The sequence below is a fragment of the Patagioenas fasciata genome, chromosome 5, assembly GCF_037038585.1.
Source record: "Patagioenas fasciata isolate bPatFas1 chromosome 5, bPatFas1.hap1, whole genome shotgun sequence".
Taxonomy (NCBI): domain Eukaryota; kingdom Metazoa; phylum Chordata; class Aves; order Columbiformes; family Columbidae; genus Patagioenas; species Patagioenas fasciata.
Genome location: NC_092524.1, coordinates 60055575 through 60077653, shown reverse-complemented (window position 1 = coordinate 60077653; position 22079 = coordinate 60055575). Strand labels below are relative to the sequence as shown.

Sequence of the window (22079 nt, the reverse complement as noted above, 5' to 3'; positions counted from 1 at the left end):
ATTTTTAAAACTGGAGTTCTTTTGCCCATTTCTTATGACAAACTTGAGAAAACCAGCATGTCAGTACAGTTCTTCATGGACTGTTCCTGTAATTTCATCATTCACTTCTGCAGTGACTACTGACAAAACAGATACTGTGCTCTCTTTTTTATCCTGAGACAGCGGATTTATTCACCAAGGGCATCCAAACTGGTGACTGCTAATAACCCAGGCTCATCATAGTACATGCTCACACTGCATACCTAGCTGTCTTGCTTCTGCTACAAAACAGGGTGGTTTGCTCATTTTTAAAAGACAGTCTTCCAGAGCCCTCAGCTTTTGCATGGCTGTGATACTCCTCTGGTTGCAATGGCATATTTTGGAGGTGGCCTGAACTGCATAAGATCAAAACATTCCGCACTTCAAGTTTCTAGTGCTCTTTCCATCATAAGTCATTTGCACATACTAATAGAGTTGGTGCTTTCCCAAGGTGTATATGAGTTTCTTACAAATCAGGGCTTTTATAGGAAATAGAATTAAGCACGTGCCCAGCCCACAGTCTAAAGGACACAGGCATCTTAATCTGGCCATTCTTCTTCAGCATGATGGGGGAAGGAATCTGCAAACAAAACTACTGGAGGTTTAGCTGTATGCCCCTGGGAACAGAAAAGCCCTTCTGCATGGCCATACACTAACTGGAAAGGGCCATTAAACACCATTAGAGCTCATACTTTGTGATGGCCTACAGCCCTGCCTCAAGGCAGTGAAAATGAAGCAACCCTTCACTGGAGCCTCGGGAGTTATTCTCAAGGGGAAACACAGCAGGCAGGAGGAGGCACAGGCAGAGTAGAACAAACTGTTACCTTGCAAGACATTTGGGTTTAACCTGCGCTGCAGACAGGAGACTGCCTGCCAACCACATTAAGATGTCATAGCCTGTCCCACACAGACAGGACAACTACTTACAGCAACACTGATTAAGCTAGAGTGGGGATGGCTGGCCTGACCGGGCCATCTCAGCAAGTCAGGGGCTGCTACAAGGTGTCCCAGACAAAAGAGTCTACCTATGTGATGTCAGGGTCAAAATCCTGGGGTAGGTGTCCACCCAGGGCTCAGCGTGGCTCACACCTTAGGCTGCTGCCCCGTGTTCCTGTGTGCGTCACCAGCCAATGCTGTCTTCATGCTCGGCTGAGGGCTCCCGTGGGATCCCACAATGGAGCTGCTCAGTTGTGGATGCACCTCAAAGAGACTTTCTCAGTAGTAACACAACAGATAGTTTTGGGGCAAGATAGATGTGTTAGCATGACTAGTGAGAACCTGACAAGGTAGATCCATTGGTTAGCTTACTGCCCTCTTTGTTATGTTCAGAGAAGAGGCTATATCAGCCCCACTGAGCAGTGTCTCAGCTGGTTCTGTAACTGTGAGACTCAGCTCCAGGGGTGATATCCTCTCCACTCCTGCATAAAGCCTGTTTACCCCAGAAAAGATGACAGATACATGAGTCAGCAATGTGCCCTTGGGACAAAGAAGACGAAAGGTATTCTGAGCTGTATTAGGACTGTTGCTGGCAATCAAGGTGATTCTTCCCCTTTACTCAACCCTGGTGAGGCCATACCTGGACCCTAGTGTCCATTTCTGGGCTCCCCACCACAATAAATGGACATAGTGGAGAGAAGCCAAAGAAGAGCCAGTGAGCCGATTAAGGGACTGGAACATCTCTCATATGAGGAAAGGCTGAGAGAGCCGGGACTGTTCAGCCTGGAGAAGACAAGACTCAGGGGGGTTCGTATCAATGTATATAAATACCTGAAGGGAAGATGCACAGAGGACAGAGCCAGACTCTTTTCAGTGGTGCCCAGTGACAAGATAAGAAGCAATGGGCACAAGCTGAAACACAGAAGATTCCTCCTGAACATCAGGAAACACTTTTTTACTGTGACTATGATCAAGGACTGGCACAGGTTGCCTGGAGAATTTGTGGAGTCTCCATCCCTGGAAATGTTCTCTCACTCCTGGATGTATGGCTGACAATCCTGGACAACTGGCTCTAGGTGCCCCTGCCTGAGCAGGAGGGCTGGATTAAGTGACCTTAAGAGGTCCCTTCCGACACCAACCATTCTGTGATCTGTGATTCTATAATATAAGCAGTGAGGATCATGTGTAACTCCTGGACTCCCAGCACTTTTAAAAAGGTGACCTCAACTTTCTACTATGACAATGAGTGATTACATTTGGAAGCTGTCCCTGAGATCCTGCCTGAGCTGAAGCCTGCTGCGAGTACTTTGCATTTACTCTAAGAAGTAGAAAACTACACCCAGCTGGCTGGTTCAGAGAAAAAAAAAATGTATTTAAATTAAGCATGCGGATTTGCATCTTAATCATGTTATCATGATTAAGTAGTACCTCGATGTTACCTGAGGCAACCATAGGCTACATACCTAAATGAAATCCAAAATAGTCAAACTCCTTCTGCTTTACATATATTATGTCAGTGCAGATTTTCACATCTGCAGGGCAGATCATAGATTGGCAAGCAGCATTTTAATGATTGAAAAAGACAGCCTTGCCCAGGACAGGCACCAATTAATTGCAGTAATGATGAAAGCTTTGAAATAATGTATCCTGTTCGCGGACCACCACAAAATCAAATATAGGTCTTGTACCACTCCCAGCATAATCATTAGCAAAACCTCAGGGTCAACTGGACACCAGTAGATTTCAACAAAGTTATGACCCCTTCTGCCATCTGACGATAAGCCCCAGGGAATTTAGTTATTGACATCGCCATTCTCTGCAATTTGCTATTGACTCCAATGAAGCCATGACAATTTATTGTAGCTGAGGACCTAGTCCCCTCCTGCTTAACGTCAGGAACAGAAGCAGTATCCATTTAATCATTAATCCTCTCAGAAAGAGCAATCATGACTTCAAGCCCTTCTGTGTTGTCCAGCCTGAGCACTCAGCCTGTGGCAATGGACACTGCAGTGTCTTCGTTTTTGCACTTGGAAGTGTCTCTGTTTCACCATCACAGCTAAAGGACTCAGAATAAGTGATAATCACAGGAGCTGCCTCCTCTTACACTATGCATCTGCCTTTGTATCTCATGGAGGAGAAGCAGCTCTCCGAACCCTGGGCTGCTTGGGGAATCCCTCCTGCTGCTCTTCCCATGGCACTTGCTGGTTGGAGGACCTCCTCGTCTTGGACTATGGACTCTTGGCAAAAAGGCATAATCATTGCCCAACCTTTTGTCACTGAAAACAGGGCTTTGATAAGACGTGTGTGGTGCCATAAAATGTATGTTTGACACTGTTACTCACAATAGCAGGAGCAGTCTCTGCCCCTGTGTTAGTAGGAATTGTACCCACACCCAAATCATGGAGACTGTAACACTGCATTTGGTCTTGTCTGTGAAGATGAAATCCCAATTGAAGCAGCTCAGCACAGATTCAATTTTCAGAACTTCAGGTTGCTCTGACATGTGTGGATCATTTTATCATTGTATGGAGACAACCATACAGAGCTAGAAGGAAAACAAGATAAAAGAGTGGGGATTGTAGAAAGCTTTTCATTGCCAGGAGTGGGTAAGGGCTGGTGACTACAGAGCCAGCTGGACACCTGGGCAGCAGTTGTTCTCTCCTTCTCCTTTGCTGAAGCTGGAGAGCAAGGCTTGCTTCTACCCTCTCCGAGGGGGGCTGAATGCACTCCCAGGAGCATTGCCAGCCACTCTTCAGCCCCCAACGCCAAATTAGCCAGTGCATGTCCAGCTCTTCAGGGTCCTCCCAGGCTTTTTGTCTCCCTTGATTCCTGCAGACAGCACAATATCCACAGACCCTTGAAAAGTCCCATTGGGTGCCACCACTCACTCCTGCAGCATCTGCTACTGGAGGAGGAGCAGCTCACCTGAAGAGAAGGGGGTCAGCATGGGGGACAGCAGGGAGCCATCCCCCCGCAAGGAGGTGGGAAGGGGGGATCAGATATTTCCTATGGGATGAGGGACTGGAGGTGGCTGGGAGAAGGGGAGTCAGGCACTGGTAGCATTTGTGTTTGCCGGCAGTGTAGCGAGGTTCAGGTCTCTTCTGAATTGCTGTCAATTTTGTTACAAATCTGGGTAATTGCTGGTGTAATGTGTGAGACGGAGGGCTCAGCTGGGATGGGGTAAGGCAGAAGCTCAGGAGAATAGCATTTGTGTAAATCCAGACTAAGTGCCTCTGGATGGGTAGTGATGCAGCCAAGATCAGCCTGAAGCTTGGGTGAAATCTTTGTTCAGAGTAAATGAATAGAAGCAAAATGTCTTTTTTGCACATTGTCAGAAAGATCGCTTTGTTTTGGGAAGAGGTTTTATTGAGCAGAAAAGTGAGAATTACCAGGAGCAGCCTTTCAGGATATTTGATGCTGAAGTTGGTACAACTATTTTTTCACTGTCCTAGGATACTGTGAATAAATTCAAGCCGTTTTGGTCCCACCTCTGTCTTCCTGAACAGTGCTCAGAAACCTATAGTAAAGAACTATCAGGCGAGGATGATTTGCCAGGTCATCATTACTGAAGAAGTAAAAGTGTTTTCTGCATAATATCTCCTGCTGCCTTTAGTGCAGTGTATAACTGTGTCTTCCCTGAATGCTATTTATGCTCTGCCTGTATCTTAGAAATAGGTTGGAATATTTTCTGATTTCAACTTCTCATTACTGCAAAATTATTTTCTAGGGATTGTCCATTGTGGAGAAGGAACCAGGGAAGAGAATACAATAGAACTTGCTTTTTCTTTTGATTATACAGTTTCTGAAAATCAAAGAGCACTTTGTCATAGAAGAATGAAGTGTATATTAAAGTAACATTACTTAAAATGCAAAAATATTTCATTCAAAGCAGACTAGTTCTTTTCCTTGTAGGTAGACGTAGTTGTGCTTATCTCCATGGGAACACTCCTATTAAAGTCAGTGACAGATTTTTAAAGTTTCATAAGAGAAGACTGGAGAAGTTTTATTTTTCGTCTCCAGTCATTCCTCTGAAGACATAAAAAAAAATTAATAAAATACAGTATTCATTTAAAATGCAATATGAATAACACTGCTGCTCTCAGCAACCCACGAGAACTAATCTGTACAGATTAGCTAAGAAAAAGGAACACATTTCCTATCTATTTTTTGCACATATCACCTAAAACTCATTCTCTGCAACAAACAGTATTACTGTCAGCTTGGCTGAACCAGAGTGCCAGAGTATCTGGCAAAAAAAAAAAAAGCCCACAAAACAATATCGGATAATCTCAGTCTAGCATCAACTCAGGTGCAAAATATTGCCTCTAGAAATACGATGCTTTTCACACTTTACACAAAAAATTGATCCGACTGAGTCTGACAGATGTGAAGCTGCAGTAACACAACACTATTAAATGACAAAATGGAAGCTGTACAGAGAGCAAGACACGGTACTGCTACCTGCAAGATGTCGTAATTGTCGACAAGTATTTAGGGTTTTTAATCACTTTGTACCGCTGCTTCCACCTCCTTTGAAGATCCCAAAAGTAGCACGAGTCTAAGTGGGTTTTCATTTTTTTTTGTTTCATTCCTCTTTAAATATTATAATGTGCCTAAACATACTGGATCATTGAGCCAAAGCTTTCCTTGGGATATCGTGGACTTAAAATCAGAACTGAAACAAAAATGAGCTGCTGTGTTGCCTAAATGTGATGACATTCTGTTCCAGATGTCCACGACAATGATCTCATCTAAACCCCCAGTTCCCTACACTTCAGTCATTTTCAGACAAATTCAGTGTGGGGGGAGGCAGAAAAAACACCAACACAAGCAGCCTCATAATGATTTTGATGAAAGCAGCTGCCCACTTCAGTTAATGCTGCTCTCAAAGTGTGAATGGGATGGGAAGCCTGTTAATTTGATGTGATCCATTTCAGGCTCCTTGTACGAAACTGCCTGTAATCAGGAAACACACTGATCAATATGACTGATGGTTTCCTGAAACAGCAGCAGGGAGGCAAGTTCTCTTCTTGCAGGTAAACTTTAAATAGGCTTAAACTAATGAGAAAGAAAACCAGGTAAGTAAGAAGAAATAGTGAGGAAAAAAACAATGTGTTTGGTAACCTGCTGCATCCAGCCTGGCAGAGAGGGATTAGTGTGGTTTCTTTGCCTGTGCTGGCACTCTGCTCCCGAAATCAAGTGATATTATTCCCAACAGTCTCTACTAATATACCTAATAATTTTTCAATTTTTTAGTGGTTTGTTTTTTTTTTTCCTCTTTAAGAAAGCAGGTACCAAGAAGAAAAGCTTTTCATATCCCAGTTTGCCTCAGCTTCAGTTCAAAATGTTGAGTTATACCACCACTAAAACCTACATATTTACGAGAGTAAAACAGAAGCAGAGCCAACAAATACACGGAAGAGCAGCATGCAATTAACAGAAGGTGGCCTACCAAATGGCTTCACTGCTTCTTTTTTATTATGGTTATGATAAAGCATTTTAGTGAAGATTGGAAATGAGCAGACTCTCAGGCCTTCCCAGAACTTCTTTCTTTCCTCCCACTTCCCTCATGGCCATGTGCAAAGACAAGAGCGTTTGTGAAACCCCCTTGCTCAGCTGGTGCCTTAGCACTGAACTGGAGCAGACAGAGGTCCCTGGAAGCTGAAGCAGAGTTCCAGCACCCATCACCCTAACAAAAGAGCAGAGACTTTGTTTTCTTTGAGAAATTCTCTTCGTACGTCTCACCACAGCTAACACCACAGCAGTGGTGACTTAGCTGCTGCTGGTTCTGAGGACATTAGCTCAATGCTCAGGCTTACGTGATGCAGTGTCATCAAAACCAGTCCTCACCGAGACACTATTTTTGGCTCCCAGTATGGATGACAGCTGCAGATTTACACTGCTTTTGGCAAGGATGAATTTTTTAGAATATTGCCAAACACAAACAGAGCTGGAAAGGCGACAGTTTCCTATAAAATAATTCCAGGAAGTAAAGTCTATGATAACAACAAGATATAAACCAGTTGTGTTGCTTTTAGGCATGTTTAACTCTTTCTTATACTCTACCTTTGAAATTCATTACTAGGAGCTTTTTCCAATTTCAATTTAATTATATTTTGCATTCTGAATTCTTAGAAAACTCTTCGATTACTCCACATCAGTCAACTTCTCCCTCAGTTAGAAATTCTATCTAATTTCCTTAATGAGTAGAACATATTTATATCTTCTAGATAGGTTTTCTAGCTGTTCAGAGTCACCCCTTTGCCTATCAATGTAAAAACAATTAAAACAAAAAGCAAACAAAAGATTGCAACTTGATGCTTTGTTCTCTTTTTCTAGAATTATCTTTCTTCTTCACTTTTTTTTTAATGAGAGTCCTCATTTTCATTGTTAATGAACTATATTTGCAATTTCTGTCCATACTCCTTATATTTCTTCATTCTTCTCAATTTCAAAATGATCTGTGGGTGGATTTTCCTGGAGTCGTAAAGCGGTGACACAGCTATTTCCTGTTGCCATCAAAACTCTGTAAAAGCATTTCTCCCTCTACTAGTTACTAAGTTACTTGGAGTACAGCCAAAAAAAAAAAAAAACCACCCACAAAAAAAACCAAAAACAAAACAAAAACCAAAACCAACCAAACAAAAAACAAACAAAACACACTCTAAGTTGATTTGATCTGAAAAAAACCCAACTTCAGTAGCCATATGGACTTCAGGCCTTCAGTTCTGTGCGTCTACAATGATTCTAGAAAATATATGTGAGAACCCATTCACTTACATTTTTTGTCACAAAAAAGAGAGAATTTTAAAAATCAGATCAGCCCTAGAAGGCGGCGCAGTATTTTTCCACTGAAATATACCACAGGAAAAAGGAACTGGTAAGACGGATCATTTAATTCATTTTAGCCAGATCACATTTATTTTTAGTATATGGAATTGGCACAGATGAGGAACAGAAGCAGAATGCCTTCAGCCATACTTTCAAGCTTACATGCATTTTTTAGTAACTATACTGAATGTCACTTTTCAGCAAGGTAGGTTCCTTGTAACTGCAACCTTTGCTGTGAAAACCCAGTATTATTTACAATACACAAAGCTTTTTAACTCTTTGCAATACGTTTTGAAATCTTTCAGCTACTTCTGGAATACCTACAGTATCACTCATAAATAATCCTGCATGTGCTGGTCTGATACACTAAACCTTCTGTAGTTGTTAAAGCAGGCTACAATATCATCTGTCACCCATCTGTTGTCTTCCCAGCACAGGACCTGATCCTTCCCTGTGACTGGTGGAAGTCAGGAACCCCTGAATTCTACTAATGTGAAACAGCCCGACAGACACTGGAAACATTAGAGCAACTGGTAGGCAGAAAATGGCTATTTCTTCATCCAGCTACAGTTTCCTTTATAACCTCTTGTTGCTGAAGAAGGTTGTGATAATCACCATCTGCAAGAACAGATAAGAAAGGGAAAGATAGATATTGTAACAAGATCTTTAAAACTCTGTTCTCCCAAGCCATTACTCTGATTGACTGCCCAAAAATGAGCCTCCGAAGTGGTAACAAGCTGAAAATGTTTAACTCTCCTTTTAAATAAGGCAACGCACCAGAAATACAACTGGAATTGTTAAAATGCTAAGGATCCTGCAAATGAATGTATCTATGATACTAAATATTTCAAAGTCAGGTGAAACAACTGTAGCCAGGTAGGAACATCAAGAGAGAACAATGAAAACTTCTAAATATGCTGTGAAATATTTTTTCAAGTGGATGTTTGCAGAAGGAAATACAAAGAAATAGAAGCCATTTAGGAAAACCAAAACAAACTATTTCAGTCCCTGTGTTTTTTCTTTGTTTTAAAATTATAAGTTCTCAGTATACAAGCATGATTCATGGGATCTATTTTCAAATTGCATTTTTTACTATTAACACGCCCCAACATGCCTGTACCTTCTTGATCCAGCCAGTAGGTCCCAAAGAACAGCACAGTATTATTATGACCTGAATAGCTCTCAGATACAATGTACTTGGTGTCAAAGAGATATATGTATACCAGACATGCCCGAGGGGAAAGGGCTCCTAGAAATAAGTATTTCTGTAATCATCTGCTGGACCTCTCTGTCACGTGGGAGTAATATTTTCCACTATACAATACTCCATCTAGCTCTATCTGCTGATGCCCCTGACCCTCAGAAAGGGCAGCACCCTCTATGCAGCACTGGTTGGGTTTGGCCTAGCCACTGGCACTGAAGGTGACACCTGAGAACATTCAGGTCTTCCAACAAGGACCAACATCATGTCTGACCTTGAAGGACCCCTGGCAACTGCAGCCACCACAGTGCAAACCCCTGTCTAGCTCCAGCTCCCGGGGGCAGGGGGGTTTCCCAGCCCTGACAGAACCAGAACTCAGCTGCCTCTTTCTGGTGTGGTGATTCTCAGAAAGCACACAGCACTCCATCTACTTGCCAGGGGAGATAAGCAAGGAAAAGGCATCCTTCCCAGTTCAGCTTTGCATCAGGACCTGACTGGCTGCATTCCTAGAGATGTGAACTCCCATCTCAAGCTACTCAGCATCTTGCCTTAAGGTGCTGCAGCCTCCATTGAGAACAGTTCTCAGAATAAGTTGCAATGCAGAAAAAAAGCAGTGCAGAAAGTTTGAGCGCCTTACACCAAGCTCCCTTCTCCTTCAAGGGAGTGTGGACAGCAGCTGTTAACATGCAGGGCTCTTGTGCCCAGGCTAGATGCTGCTGCTTTGAAATAAAGCCCTAACAACAGGTAGGTTTCATAGAATCATAGAATGTCCTGAGTTGGAAGGGATCCACAAGGATTGAGTCCAACTCCTGTCCCTGCATATGACAACCCCACAGTTCACACCACGTGTCTGAGAGTGTTGTCCAGTCTCTTCTTGAACACTGCCAGGCTTGGGGCTGTGACACCTCCCTGGTGAGCCTGTTCCGATGCTCCAGCACCCTCTGGGTAAAGAACCTTTTCCTAATGTCCAACCTAAACTTCCCCGGTACATCTTCCTGCCATTCCCTCAGGTTCTGTCATTGGTCACTAAAGAGAAAAGATCAGCACCTGCCCCTCCTCCTCCCCTTGTGAGGAAGCTGCAGATCATGATGAGGTCTCAGTCTCCTCCCAGCTGAATAAACCAAGTAACTTTAGCTGCTCCTCATACAGCTTCCTCTCCAAACCCTTCACCAACTTCATAGTCTCTTCTGGACACTCTTTAGGAGCTTAATATCTTTTTTACCCTGTGGCACCCAGAACTACACGCAGTGCCCCAGGTGAGGCTGCACCAGTGCAGACCAGAGCGGGACAATCACCTCCCTGATTCTGAAAGGCACAGAAAGCCACAGCTTCCCAATGCCATGGCCTGCTGTGGGGCCTTGCTCACCTGCCAGCCCCAGGCCTGTGGCTGGAGGCTGCACTGAGGCAAGTGCAGCCGCAGGGCAGGGAACTGTGGCTGAGGTGGGGAAAATGAAGGCCCCACTCCAGCCATGCCTGCTGCTCCTCCTGAGCCCGACATCAGCTCTGGGTGGGCAGTGTCCATGGTGGCCTGCGGGGATAGTGGCTCCAGGGTCACAAAATCACAGAATGTCAGGGATTGGAAGGGACCTCAAAAGATCATCCAGTCCAATGCCCCTGCGGAGCAGGAACACCCAGATGAGGTTACACAGCAATGTGTCCAGGCGGGTTTTGAATGTCTCCAGCGTAGGAGACTCCACAACCCTCCTGGGCAGCCTGGTCCAGTGCTCTGTAACCCTCACTGTGAAGAAGTTTCTCCTCACGTTTAACTGGAACCTCCTGCGTTCCAGTTTATACCCACTGCCCCTTGTCCTGTCACTGGTTGTCACCCCGAAGAGCCTGGTTCCATCCTCCTAACACTCACCCTTTACATATTTACAAATATGAACGAGGTCACCCCTCAGTCTCCTCTCACCCCGTCCTTCGAGGGAAGCCGCGGCCTGGTACAGCCTGGGGCGCTCGAGGCGAGCTGTGCGGCCTCCAGAACACGGCAGGCCTCGCCTACGGAGGGGCCTTCGCCCCCAAAACCCCTTGGAAAGCACAGGCCGGGAGACGAAAGTGCGGTGCGGAACGCACAGCTGCAGCTGCCTCCACTCCTCGCACCCTCCGCGGCGAATCTGCCGAAGCCCTACAGGGCGCGGCCAGGCGCACCCTCCTTCTCCCCCCGCTACAGCGGCCCGCTCGGCCCAATCTTCCTGCACCGCTTCGCACGGCCCTGCCCACGTCGGAGCGCGCGGACGCTGCGTGGTGGGCGTGTCCGGGTGCCGGCGGGGCCGCTGCTGGGACTCGCCGGGCCGCGCTCGCCGGGGCCGCCGCTGCCGGGGGAGGAGGAGCAGGAACGGGAGCAGCGCTGCCCCGCCGCCGGGGGAGGCCGTAGCGGGAGGAGTGGCCGGGTCCGGCCCATGGACCGTCCGGGTCTGAGGCGGAGCCCGTGGAAGGAGCCGCTCGGCCCCGGCGCGGCCGTGAGGCGGCTCGGGGAGCGGGCTGTGCGACGCGGTTGAGCGCGGCGCCCCGGACCTTTGCGCACCGCCGTCCGCCGGCTTCGCCGCCTCCTTAGCGGCCCCGGCCCTGCCCTGCGCCCGCCGCCGCGGCACCATGTCGGCCAAGGTGCGGCTGAAGCGGCTGGAGCAGCTGGTGCTGGACGGGCCGCAGCGGCACGACAGCGTGCTGAGCGTGGAGACCCTGCTCGACCTCCTGGTCGGCGTCTACACCGAATGCAGCCGCGACTCGCCGCTCCGCCGCGACCGATACGTGTCTGACTTCCTCGAGTGGGGTGAGCCCGGGAGGGAGGACGGGAACGGGGCGCGGGGATGGGGAGGCCGGGGGCCGGTTGGGGCCGTGAGGTGACGGACGTGGCCCGGCCTGTGAGGGGTTGTGTGTGGGGTCCCTGGCCTGGGACGGGAGGGCGGCCGGGCCCCAGGAGTGCGCTCGCCGCCGCTGCTCCCGGCTGCAGCCGGGCGGGGTTGGGAGACGCCGCCCCTGGATGCGGAGCCTCCCTGGGGAAACACCCGCCGCCAGCCGGGCCTTGACCCCTGCGGGTCTGCTCCGAGCGCCGCTCGGCCCCGAACGAACCGCTTGGCAGGAGCAGCACCGGAGTGTCCTTGGCCTGAAACCCAGCTCGGCTTAACCCGAAATGTCAGGCTAATCCAGCGCTCCTCGGGGGGTTTCCTACCTGGGGGAGGGGGAGAGCAGCAGGCTCAGGCTTTGAAACGCTGATCTTGTGCCGGGTTTGTTGCTGTTAGAGAAGGCGTGTGTCTTGAAGGAACAACAGTTCCCGTTCATCGTGCAGCCTTTTTAATTTGGGCATGCCCCCGAAGGACAGAGCAATCCCAGGCAGCCTTTACAGCAGCTTTGTTTAATGGTTTCCTACTGTTAAGCAGCCTGATTATGAGAAACCTCCAATAGTCTGGAGTGTGCTGACAAAAGAAAACGTGGATACTTGTGATAACGCTTAGGATAAAAGTTTTCTATCCAGTGTTAAGACTACTGACTACAGGTATGCAGGTACTAGAGATCCTTCTCTGCTACATGTTTAAATGAATTTATGTTAAAATGGCCATGGTGGCTGACTGGTTTATTCAGCTGAGTAAGTTATGAATAATAATGTATGATGGAGGTGACTTAACTTCTCCATGGAATAAGAATTGGAGGGGAAGGGAGGCGAGGTCATTGCTCACGAGTATATTGTCCCGTTTATCAGCTGTTCCATGCATGTACAGTTAATTAGGCTTTTAAAGAGCCCTCTTAAAAAAAAAGCAAAACAAAGGATTTCCTAAGGGAGGGGGAGGGGCCGATTTACTTCAGTGGATGCAAATGTGTGTCTTTAGTCCTACAGACCAGAGCACCAACATGTAGGGACAGCTGTTTCTCCTTAATTTCTGTGGGGACCACCACTCTTTGTCCTACACTAACAAACTAAGAGGATTCACTTCCTGGACTCTTCTATTGACGTCAGTAATGCGATTGCCAACTGAATAATTAACCACTTTATCACATCTGCCCCGCGAGGCTGCAGCCTGGGGAATATTGATTATTTGTTTTGTGGTGGGAGCTTTGTATGTCTTCTGCAAAGTGCAATCTGGTTTTATACTCTTGTTTTCAAGCTGATGGCTTGAACAAGTGTGCACCTACAAACTGTTAAATGTGATAGACTGGACTATGATGGTACTTCGAGCACTAAAGGAAAGGATTTGGGGCAGGCCAGAAAATGATACACTTTTTCTATAGCACTGCTGGTGGTTGTGTCTTGCTGATTGATCCCTCTGTTGTCATTTTCTGTGTGATGGAGAGGCCGATTATCCAATTGTTTATAAAATAACTTGTTTTAATTCTGTTTATTGTTTTCACTGAATGTGAAAAGGTTACTGACTTGATGAAAAGTATAGTTTGCAATAAAAACTGTGTAGTTCTTACTGCAGCGTGGGATTACCCTAGTATAACAAAGTGCCTATTCAATAAATAATTGAAATGTATGTGAGCTACCATCTGGTGCTGCAGAGAAGGGATAAAAGTTTATAATCCAAGCTCTTGATGGTAAGGGGATGGGCCTAAGTCTGGACTGCTATATATTTGTCTTCCATCAACAAGGAATATCCTTAAAACCTATTACAATTGATACTGTGTTCTTCCTTTTCCTTCAAGCTGTTAAAAACAAATAAATGCCAACAACGGGACACCTTTTGTCTGTGTCCTAATGCCCTCACAGTGTGTTTTCACTGACAAGGAACTTGTTTCTGCCTCCAGCTAATCAGGAAAATATCATGCCAAACACACTGATCTTCCTCATGTCATGATATGCAGTCTTAATTACAGCCTGGTTCTCTGTTGGAAGGTGTTCTGGATTGATGTGCACAAGTTACGTGTGCTGTTGTGTGTCTGTAGCAGAATGAGAGCATAGTTAAGTATCTGGGATATACTTTGAAGATCACTGTTTCTTTATCAACTGGAAACAGAAGGAATTCCTTTTTGACAAAATGAAGACTTATCACTGACAATGGAAATAAGCTGCCTAGGTATTAAGGTTAAATTAAGCCGAGCTGTGTAACAAGCGTTTTTTTTACTATTTTGGATTTAAAACCGCGTGTGAGGTATCACACATGTAAAATTCTCTTAAAATGACTCATCGTGGCTAATGGACTTGCTTGCATCTTTAATTACCAAGAGAAAACAGGGTTCAGGCGTGGTAGTTGATGCAGTTTATTCCTGGCTGTGGGGTGCAGAGGAGATGCTGAGTTGTGCGGTGTAGCTGCTGGATGTGGATATCTCTGCTCTCTGATAGCAGCACTTGTATTCTGGAGCTGCTGATTGTGGGAGGGGCGAAGTGAGGAGTCCAGGAAATTAAGTCCCATGTTTATCCCATGAGACTTCTTGCTGTTTGACATCTGTAGAAGCCTCTCGGCTCACCTGCAAAGGCTGGTGAGCCCCAGATGGTGAATCTCATAGCTTCTGCCCAATGAATCCCACTGTTGCGTCCTGGCAGTCCTGCCACAGGCTTATTTCTTCAAAATCTTCTTCCTATTTGCTAACCATAGAAGAGCTTAGGGTGTGGCCCTTTGCCTTGGGCGGCTTGTGGCTTCCATCGCATTAGAAATGTAAGAATATGCCATTTTAACCTTGGCAATTGTATCTTTCCCATGGTGAATGAAGCTTTCAAAGAGGCTATATATTTTGTCTATACTGAAAGTATAATACATGTATCTTTATGCCATGTGTCTTTGGAGAAGAGCTGGCTGAGCTGCAAGCAAAGAGTTCAAAAGTCCTTTTCTTCTATTTTTTTTTTTTTATTTCCAACTCCTGTTGAATAAGGTCTTGCCTAAGTGGCTACCACTGTGTTGTTTATATGTTAGATTTTGAAATAATGCTCAATATTCTTAGTGGGAATTTAATCCAAGTCTGTTAGGTTGCAGATCCATCTCTACACAGTCAGAAAGAATTTCCCAACTCTGTGCTTAGTGTCTTTTAAGCTGTTGCTATGTATGGTACCCCTAGAGTGAGAAATAGAGGGGAATCCTAAGAGTGAGGAGTCCCATTTATTCCAGTTATACTTGGTCATTCCTCCCTGAAAGTCATCAGGGAAACTGGGATGCTGCAGCCCTTCTGCCTTTGAGGTCAAATTGCACGACCATCTCTACTAGTCCTTCCCAGCACACTGGGGCTGTCAGGAGAGCAACTGTCTGGCATCCTGGGAGATGTTGGAACTGGACAGTCCTGAGAAAGCCTGTAAAACAGTCTGTATGGCCCTGGAAGTTTGTGATGGTCCTTCCTTTGGTAAAGCTGACCCAGACCACCTAAAGCTATCAGCATGCACAGAGGAGGCTGCTTGGATTTAAACAGTGGACCATGGTGCTCACCAGTGCTTGGGTGCTGTTGGGTGATATTGTCTGTGCACTGCACAGACTCTTCCTGCAAAAAATGTGTGCCATCCTTTGTTTCACATGATGAGGAGACAAGTACAGGAGCACCAAAACAGCATTGCTGCAGCTCAGGTGTCCGTGCATCACCTGTCCTTTGGCTCTCAGGTACAGCGTGTTCCTTTACAGAGCAGAGCCCCTTTTTTTTGTCGTACTGAGAGATCTGAGTTGTTCCTAATCCTGTGCTAGAAGAGCTGCTTGCTGGGCACCTTGCTGGCTGGCACCGCATTCGCGCTCATCTGACATCACCTTGTTTTTCAGGAGTTACCTCATTTGGCTGTGGCTGGTGCTCGCTGCCCCTTACTTAAAGTCAGCAGGGACTCACACAACCGGCTGCTCCATTTTTGAACAGCTGCTTGGCATAGTGTGCAGCCAGTAGGCAAGTATGTTCAGAGAAAAGTCTGACAGGAATTGCCTTTATTTGTATTCAAAGTGCTCTTGGTGCTGCATAGACTCTCTCGCTTCAGCCTTTGTTTCCTCTGACCCTGTTTAGTACTGCTGGCATGCTACAGAGGGCAAGATGGCACATGTCCCCACATAGTTCATTCAGTGTTGTCTCACTCCTGGACTGTGTATTGGCTAGTCCTTGCTGTGGGAACACTTCAAAACCCATGTCAGAGTAGTTTAGATTGATGTGAAATGCAGTGCTTTTTTCCTTGAAGCAGGTGCAGGGGGTACTTCTGTGGACTGTTCCTCCTAATGAGTTATGAGCCATCTGAGTGTTGGCTTATCTTCTGCATTCTTTATTTGTGCAAGGTTTGCTGCTCAGCTGGACTGGTGTTCTGCTTTGGTTTTTTGTTTGGGTGTTGGTGGTTTTTGTCCTGAGAAGAACTTTAAGTGAGGAGTGAATCTGTGGGGAGAAGAGAGAAGATTGCAGATGATTAGCACAAATAGACTGGCTGGGAAACTGCTACCAAGCCCAGGCACTGGATGCTGTTGTAGTAACAGCAATACGTTCTCACTGTGAGCTAGAGGAAGGGGAAAATGTGCATGCAGAGAACTCAAAGCAACCTCTCTAGCCTCAAGCTGCTGCTTTTGGGTATGTATCTGTTACACTTGAGGCTGGACCATAGATGGAAATATGGGCAGACAGTTCACCAGAAAGGTCGCTGTTGTGCTGGTGCAGTGATTCACAAATTTGAGGTGCTGTAAAGACTGGTACTTCAAGTTTTGCATCTTGCTGTTGGGGGGGAGCTATGTGAACTTTGTGAGTATACTCCCAGACCTGCTTTCTCCTCTTTCCAGTTCTACTTAAAGAAGCACCTTAACCTTCCACATACAAATATCTAATGAGGGAAATGAGAACCTTGAAGGATGGCCTCTCTGTCAGAAGAGTGTAGAGCCTGTTCTCATGGCCTGAAAGCAGTTGTATTCGGAAGTGTGGACGTGAACCTGAGGAGGAGAGATCTTACCAACCTGCAATAGAGCATTGTTGAAGCTAGCTGCAGGGTAGACCTAGTCCTCAGACTGATACATTAGAGTAAGTGCTACGTAAGGGTGGGGGCATGATGTGTGGCTGGGAGTGCTTCTTGGATAGGAAACAGAAACTGTCATTAAGTATTTTTGAGTTGTCAGGCTTTAAGGCTTGCTTATGAGGATCTTTTCTTTGACCTTTTTGGGTTACACCAGGAGAAACTGTCCCTTGATAACATGTCATATCTCTTTACTTGAGAGCTTATGTTCTTCCCTTCTTTCCCTTTGGCACTCTTCTCTCTTCTTGCAGAAGTACATGCAGAAAGCCCAAAAGGGACCTTGAGCTCTGCTAGCTTGTATAATGTCCTCTATGCAGTGAGTGATAAGCCTGTTGGGCACGTGTGCAAAGTGAGCATGGTTGGGTAATGAAGGCAGCCGAACAAGAGAACTGAATTTCAGCTTCTGGCCCAAGTTCCTCTGCTCTCATCCTCTATCCATCAAAGCCTGTTACAATCCCTTATACTAGAGCTAGCAGCAGGAGGGTGGGAATGAGGACCCACTGGGGCAGGGTGAAGCCACAGGTGCCTTGCAGAAGTTCTGGAAATGCTGGTGGTGGCCATGGTTTCTTTGTACACGGTGCAGTGTGGATGCAGCTGGAGACCTGCTCTCTGAAGGCTTTCCTGTGGTCAGAGATGAGGCACTGTAGCTTGGGTTGTCCTTGCTAATGAAGTCTTCAGTCATCTGGCAGAAGTGTGCAAGCATGGCTGCTGGATTCTGGTTCCCAGCATTCCCTGCTGTCACGTAAACTGGTTTTGTTCTTTTGAAAAATATATATATTGAGATTAATTAATGTTGGAGTAGCCCACACTGCCATGTTAGCTTTGATATTATAGCATCGTAGTCAGGGCTGGTGGTCTGCAGGTGTGCAGTCCAAAGCTTACTGCTCTATGTATGGTGGACCCTTTACAGTACATCTGTTCTAATTTGTTATTTTTAGGATGAGGCAGTATCTTTTGATGACTTTTACAGAAAAACATTGTCACTGAATGCCGCAGTCATGTTTTGACAGCGGGAAGGTAATGTGGTCTGGAGGATGGGAGATACGTTGGCGTGCGCTATGAAAATGACAGCTGTCCGGGGTGAAGCTGGTCTATTGTCCTGTAGAAGGAAGTCGGTATTGCTTTTCTCCTGTGGATGAAGTTACTAATAAACAACCTTCACTGATGGCTTGAGGATTTATGTGGTGTGTTAAAGGCTGGGACCTATAATTTGTATTTTAATTTTTTTAATGTAGGAAACACTCAGAAAGGGGTAAATAAGTCATTGATAAATTTGCCTTCATATAGAAAAAAAAAGCGTGCATCTAGTAGTTTCTCACAGTGCATGATAAGGTATAGAATGCAGAAGTAAGGTTTCATAACTAACCGTAAATCTGCCATTTTTTCTGACTTATTTCACTTAGAAATCTAAATTATTTTCATGTTGCTTTTTCTTACGTAATATTAAGATGTAATATTTTGGGAAAAAAAAAAACAACCAACTTATTTTACTCCATAAAACTTCTGTGGTTGACACAGTTATACATTATCAGTGGAAATGGCTTGGTTTAGTCAGCAGATTCAATGCAATGCACTTTTTTATCAGATGAAGTTGAACTAACCTTTTTTTGCAAATAATTCACATGTGGGAGTGAGTCAGTTTTTTCTACACCTACTAGAAACAAGTGATTTTAGCTGTGTGAGTCAGAACTGAAGAGACTTGTTTCATTAGCTTTTTTATAGCAAGTTGCTTTTACTTTATGGTTATATATTAATGTTTGAGGTTTTAGAAATGTTGATCTGTAGCTGAGATTAGTTGGGAATGTTAAACTACTACAGTTTCTTCAAATTTATGAAACTTACATTTTTTTCCCTTGTTTGTAATTTGAGGCAATTCATGTAAACTGTTTTTAGATGGGTAGGACAAAGCAAGAATTATAATGCTTGCCTAAACAATCACAAATTTATCTGAGCTGCTAATAGAATATAGTACCTAGGATTAGGAAAAAAATTTATAGGTTCATCTTTTTCATTACCCATGTCTGAAAAGATTAATAGGATGATGGGCCACAAGCAAATCTGTTTAGAAAAATAGAAGGCCTTGTTAAAGCTTTTTACTATATTTTTGCCTTTGATAATCCTTTAAACAGAGTTGAGATTCATTTTCTAAGCCTTTCATATGGTACGCTTGAGAATTCCAATATATTCTTGATGTAGTTACCAAAGAACTTGTATCATGTGCACTAATATATCACACTGAAGCTCTAGTATTTTTTTATTTTTTAAGAAAAGGGATTTAATTTTCAAAGCTTTTCCAGGTCTAAGAATTTCTAAGTACATTTGGTTTGTAGTTCAGTGTGATCTGTTCATTTTAGCTGTCTCATATGCTAAAATATTCCACTCTATTTTTCTCATCAGTGTATGCAGATTGCCAGAGTGCAAGCTTTCATTTATAAAGATCTTTGTTTGCTATAATGAATGTAGCTTTCTTCAGTAGGAAACTACACACTCTTTTCTTAAGCCCTGATTTTGCATAGACCTCGGTAATCATGTCTGTAGATATACTTAGAGTGCATTCAGATTAAGTGCGTGCATCCATCATGGCCAGCTGAGGCCTTAGGCATCCTGAAGTGCCTGAGATCTTAATTTCTGTCATTCATGTCATCAGGGTCTTAATGCTGAAACCTGTTATTACTTAACCATGGCCTAAAGCTTCAATTGTCACTAGTACCTCTGCATGCCCAATCTGAGACCTCTATAAAGGAGTCTGAGCTTTGTTTATTAATCAGGTGTGTGTTAATTAAGACTAAGGTATAGTTCTTAATTTGCTTAAGTGCGGTGCCATTGAAGGAGGTGATTCTGCCCCTCTACTCTGCTCTGGTGAGACCCCACCTGGAGTTCTGTGTCCAGCTCTGGAGCCTCAGCACAGGAAAGACACAGACCTGTTGGAGAGGGGCCAGAAGAGGCCACAGAAATGATGAGAGGACTGGAACACCCCTCCTATAACGAGAAATGATGAGAGGGCTGAGAGAGTTGGGGTTGTTTAGCCTGGAGAATAGAAAGCTCCAGAAACACCTTATTGTGGCCTTTCAGTACTTAAAAGGAACCTGTAAGAAAGAGGGGGACAGAATTTTTAGCAGGGCCTGTTGCCATAGGACAGGGGGTGATGGTTTTAAACTAAAGGAGGGGAGATTCAGGCCAGACATGAGGAAGAAATTTTTTTACAGTGAGGGTGGTGAAACGCTGTCCCGGATTGCTCAGAGAGGTGGTGGATGCCCCATCCCTGGAGACATTCAAGGTCAGGCTGGGCGGGGCTCTGAGCAACCTGATCTGGTTGAAGATGTCCCTGCTCATTGCAGGCGGGTTGGACTGGTTGACCTTTGAAGGTCCCTTCCAACCCAAACTATTCTATGATCTGAGGAATGATGATGTTTCTAGTAATTGCATGGTAATACTTATGGGGCATCTGAAACCTTCATCCCACTCTGTCCCTGATTCCCCTCCTCTTCCAGAGATCCACGTGTACCTGTCACTCCCCCACGACAGGGGTCATCCCCATTGTCTGTATGCCTTTGAAATTCTGCTGCTGTTGCAGCATGACTTCTACGACCTTAATTTTGCACATCCTTCCTCAAAAGTTGGCTTCTTCACAGAGTTTTTTTCTGTCTGCTGCCAGCTTTATTGCTGCCTGTGTGACTTGGATTATCAATACTGAAAGCTGGAATGTTCCCAGTGTCTTTTATTTTACTGTAATTAAGGCAGAGTAGAAACAGCAGGAGGGTGACTTTAGGCATGAAGATCCTATTACCATTTTGAAATACGTTCCCAAAGGTTTGCTTTTTAAGACGCATGTTTAGTCTTTAAGTTTAGCTCCTTGTCCATTACTAGTGCTGAGAGATGATGCCCAGTGTGTGTGTGTGCTCTGCAGACTTTGTTCTGCAGCCCCTGACTATTTTTGGGCTGTGGGTCTGAAGAAGAGTAGCAAATTTATTTATTTTTCTGTGGCTATGTATACTTGAGTAGTAAGTTTGTACTGAAAATTTTAAATTAAGGAATTGTGGTTTTGTTATCTAGTCTGTGATCATTTGTGCTGTGTCTGAGTGAAACTGCAATGTAATATCAGTCCATGTTTTCTTTTTAGTTTGTGTGTTCCTTAAGGCAAGGGTCAGATCTCACTGAGCACTTGCTATCAGTGGTTCCTTTTAGGATGCCTTTTTTGCCCTGCAACCCTCTCAAGTTACTCTCCTGAAAAAAAGGAAACTACATTTTTTGTGATTCAGAACCTCACACTATATGACTTATTGCTGGAGGCTGGGAGAAAAAATTTTACATGTACAAATGGCTAAAAGTGATCTAAAGTTCCTAATGGAATAACTGGTAACTAGTGACTTCTAGATGTTGAGCTATAAATGCAGATGGAAAGCTGGAGTCTGTGGTATTTAATCTTTCTGCTTTTTATGGCTAATATGGTATTTTTCTGAAACGTATGACACTTCATCTTTCAGAGCAGACTTTCTGAGAAGTTGCAGATGAATTCATCTGTTGTATCACAGGGAAGAAGCACAAACATTTTTCTTCCAGACCAGCTTTAACTAGTTGTAGCAAAATGCTGTAGTCCTGTAGCATGGTGTTGCTGCATGGAGGAATTAAGTTTGTTTTAACTTACTCTCTTATGTAACTGAATATTTCCATTGCTAGTAAGTTCAGCCTTTGGTATCCTGAACAGTTATTATTTATGTTGGGAACAATGACAATATCGAACAGCTGTTTTTAAACTGTGGCCTGGTACTCCAGATAAAACAATAGAGGAAAACATACAGTGGAGATACCTAACTAGAGGGAGTATCTGGCCCGCAGACTGTCTTTATCTTACCCCTAGAAGTATTTACTGGTTATTAAGGCAACTGAGCTGTGGTTATCGCTCTGTGTGTTATTGCAGACCAGCAGGATTTACTGCATTGGGTATAGTGCTGTACCAGCAAGGCTGGGCTGGTCAGGCTTGACCCAGGCATTCAAGACCCAGTCATGTCTATGGCTGTGGCTAGAAATCATCAATGCTTGTGCATGCTGAAGCTGACCATCTGATGTGAAATGTAAAGACAAAAGACCTGACACTTTGAAAAGGGGGAGGAGGGCAGATTTAATTTTAAAACATTTCAGTGACAGAACAGCTTTTAGTGCTCTGAGGAAAGAGCTTAGCAGTGATTATCCTCAACATTAGAGGTGTGCATGTAT

The 22079-nt window shown here is 44.8% G+C and overlaps 1 protein-coding gene and 1 long non-coding RNA gene across 7 annotated transcripts in view; one reads left to right on the top strand and one right to left on the bottom strand.

Annotated features, from left to right (window-relative positions):
- Positions 1 to 7832: 7832 nt before the first annotated feature.
- Positions 7833 to 11136, bottom strand: LOC139828141 (uncharacterized). Its single transcript, XR_011739450.1, has 2 exons — positions 10848 to 11136; positions 7833 to 8403 (listed from the first exon to the last, which is right to left on the bottom strand). It is a non-coding gene; the product is annotated as an uncharacterized lncRNA (long non-coding RNA).
- Positions 11137 to 11230: 94 nt separating this feature from the next.
- CDC42BPB (CDC42 binding protein kinase beta) overlaps positions 11231 to 22079 on the top strand; it is a 96312-nt gene continuing 85463 nt past the window's right edge. For 5 of the 6 annotated variants that reach the window (XM_065840009.2, XM_065840008.2, XM_065840007.2 and 2 more), the window contains exon 1: positions 11232 to 11756. In XM_065840009.2, the coding sequence (XP_065696081.1) occupies positions 11579 to 11756 (178 nt within the window). In that variant the 5' untranslated portion in view covers positions 11232 to 11578. Of the gene's footprint in view, positions 11757 to 22079 lie in introns of all 6 variants that reach the window. The other variant, XM_065840005.2, reaches the window with a different exon arrangement.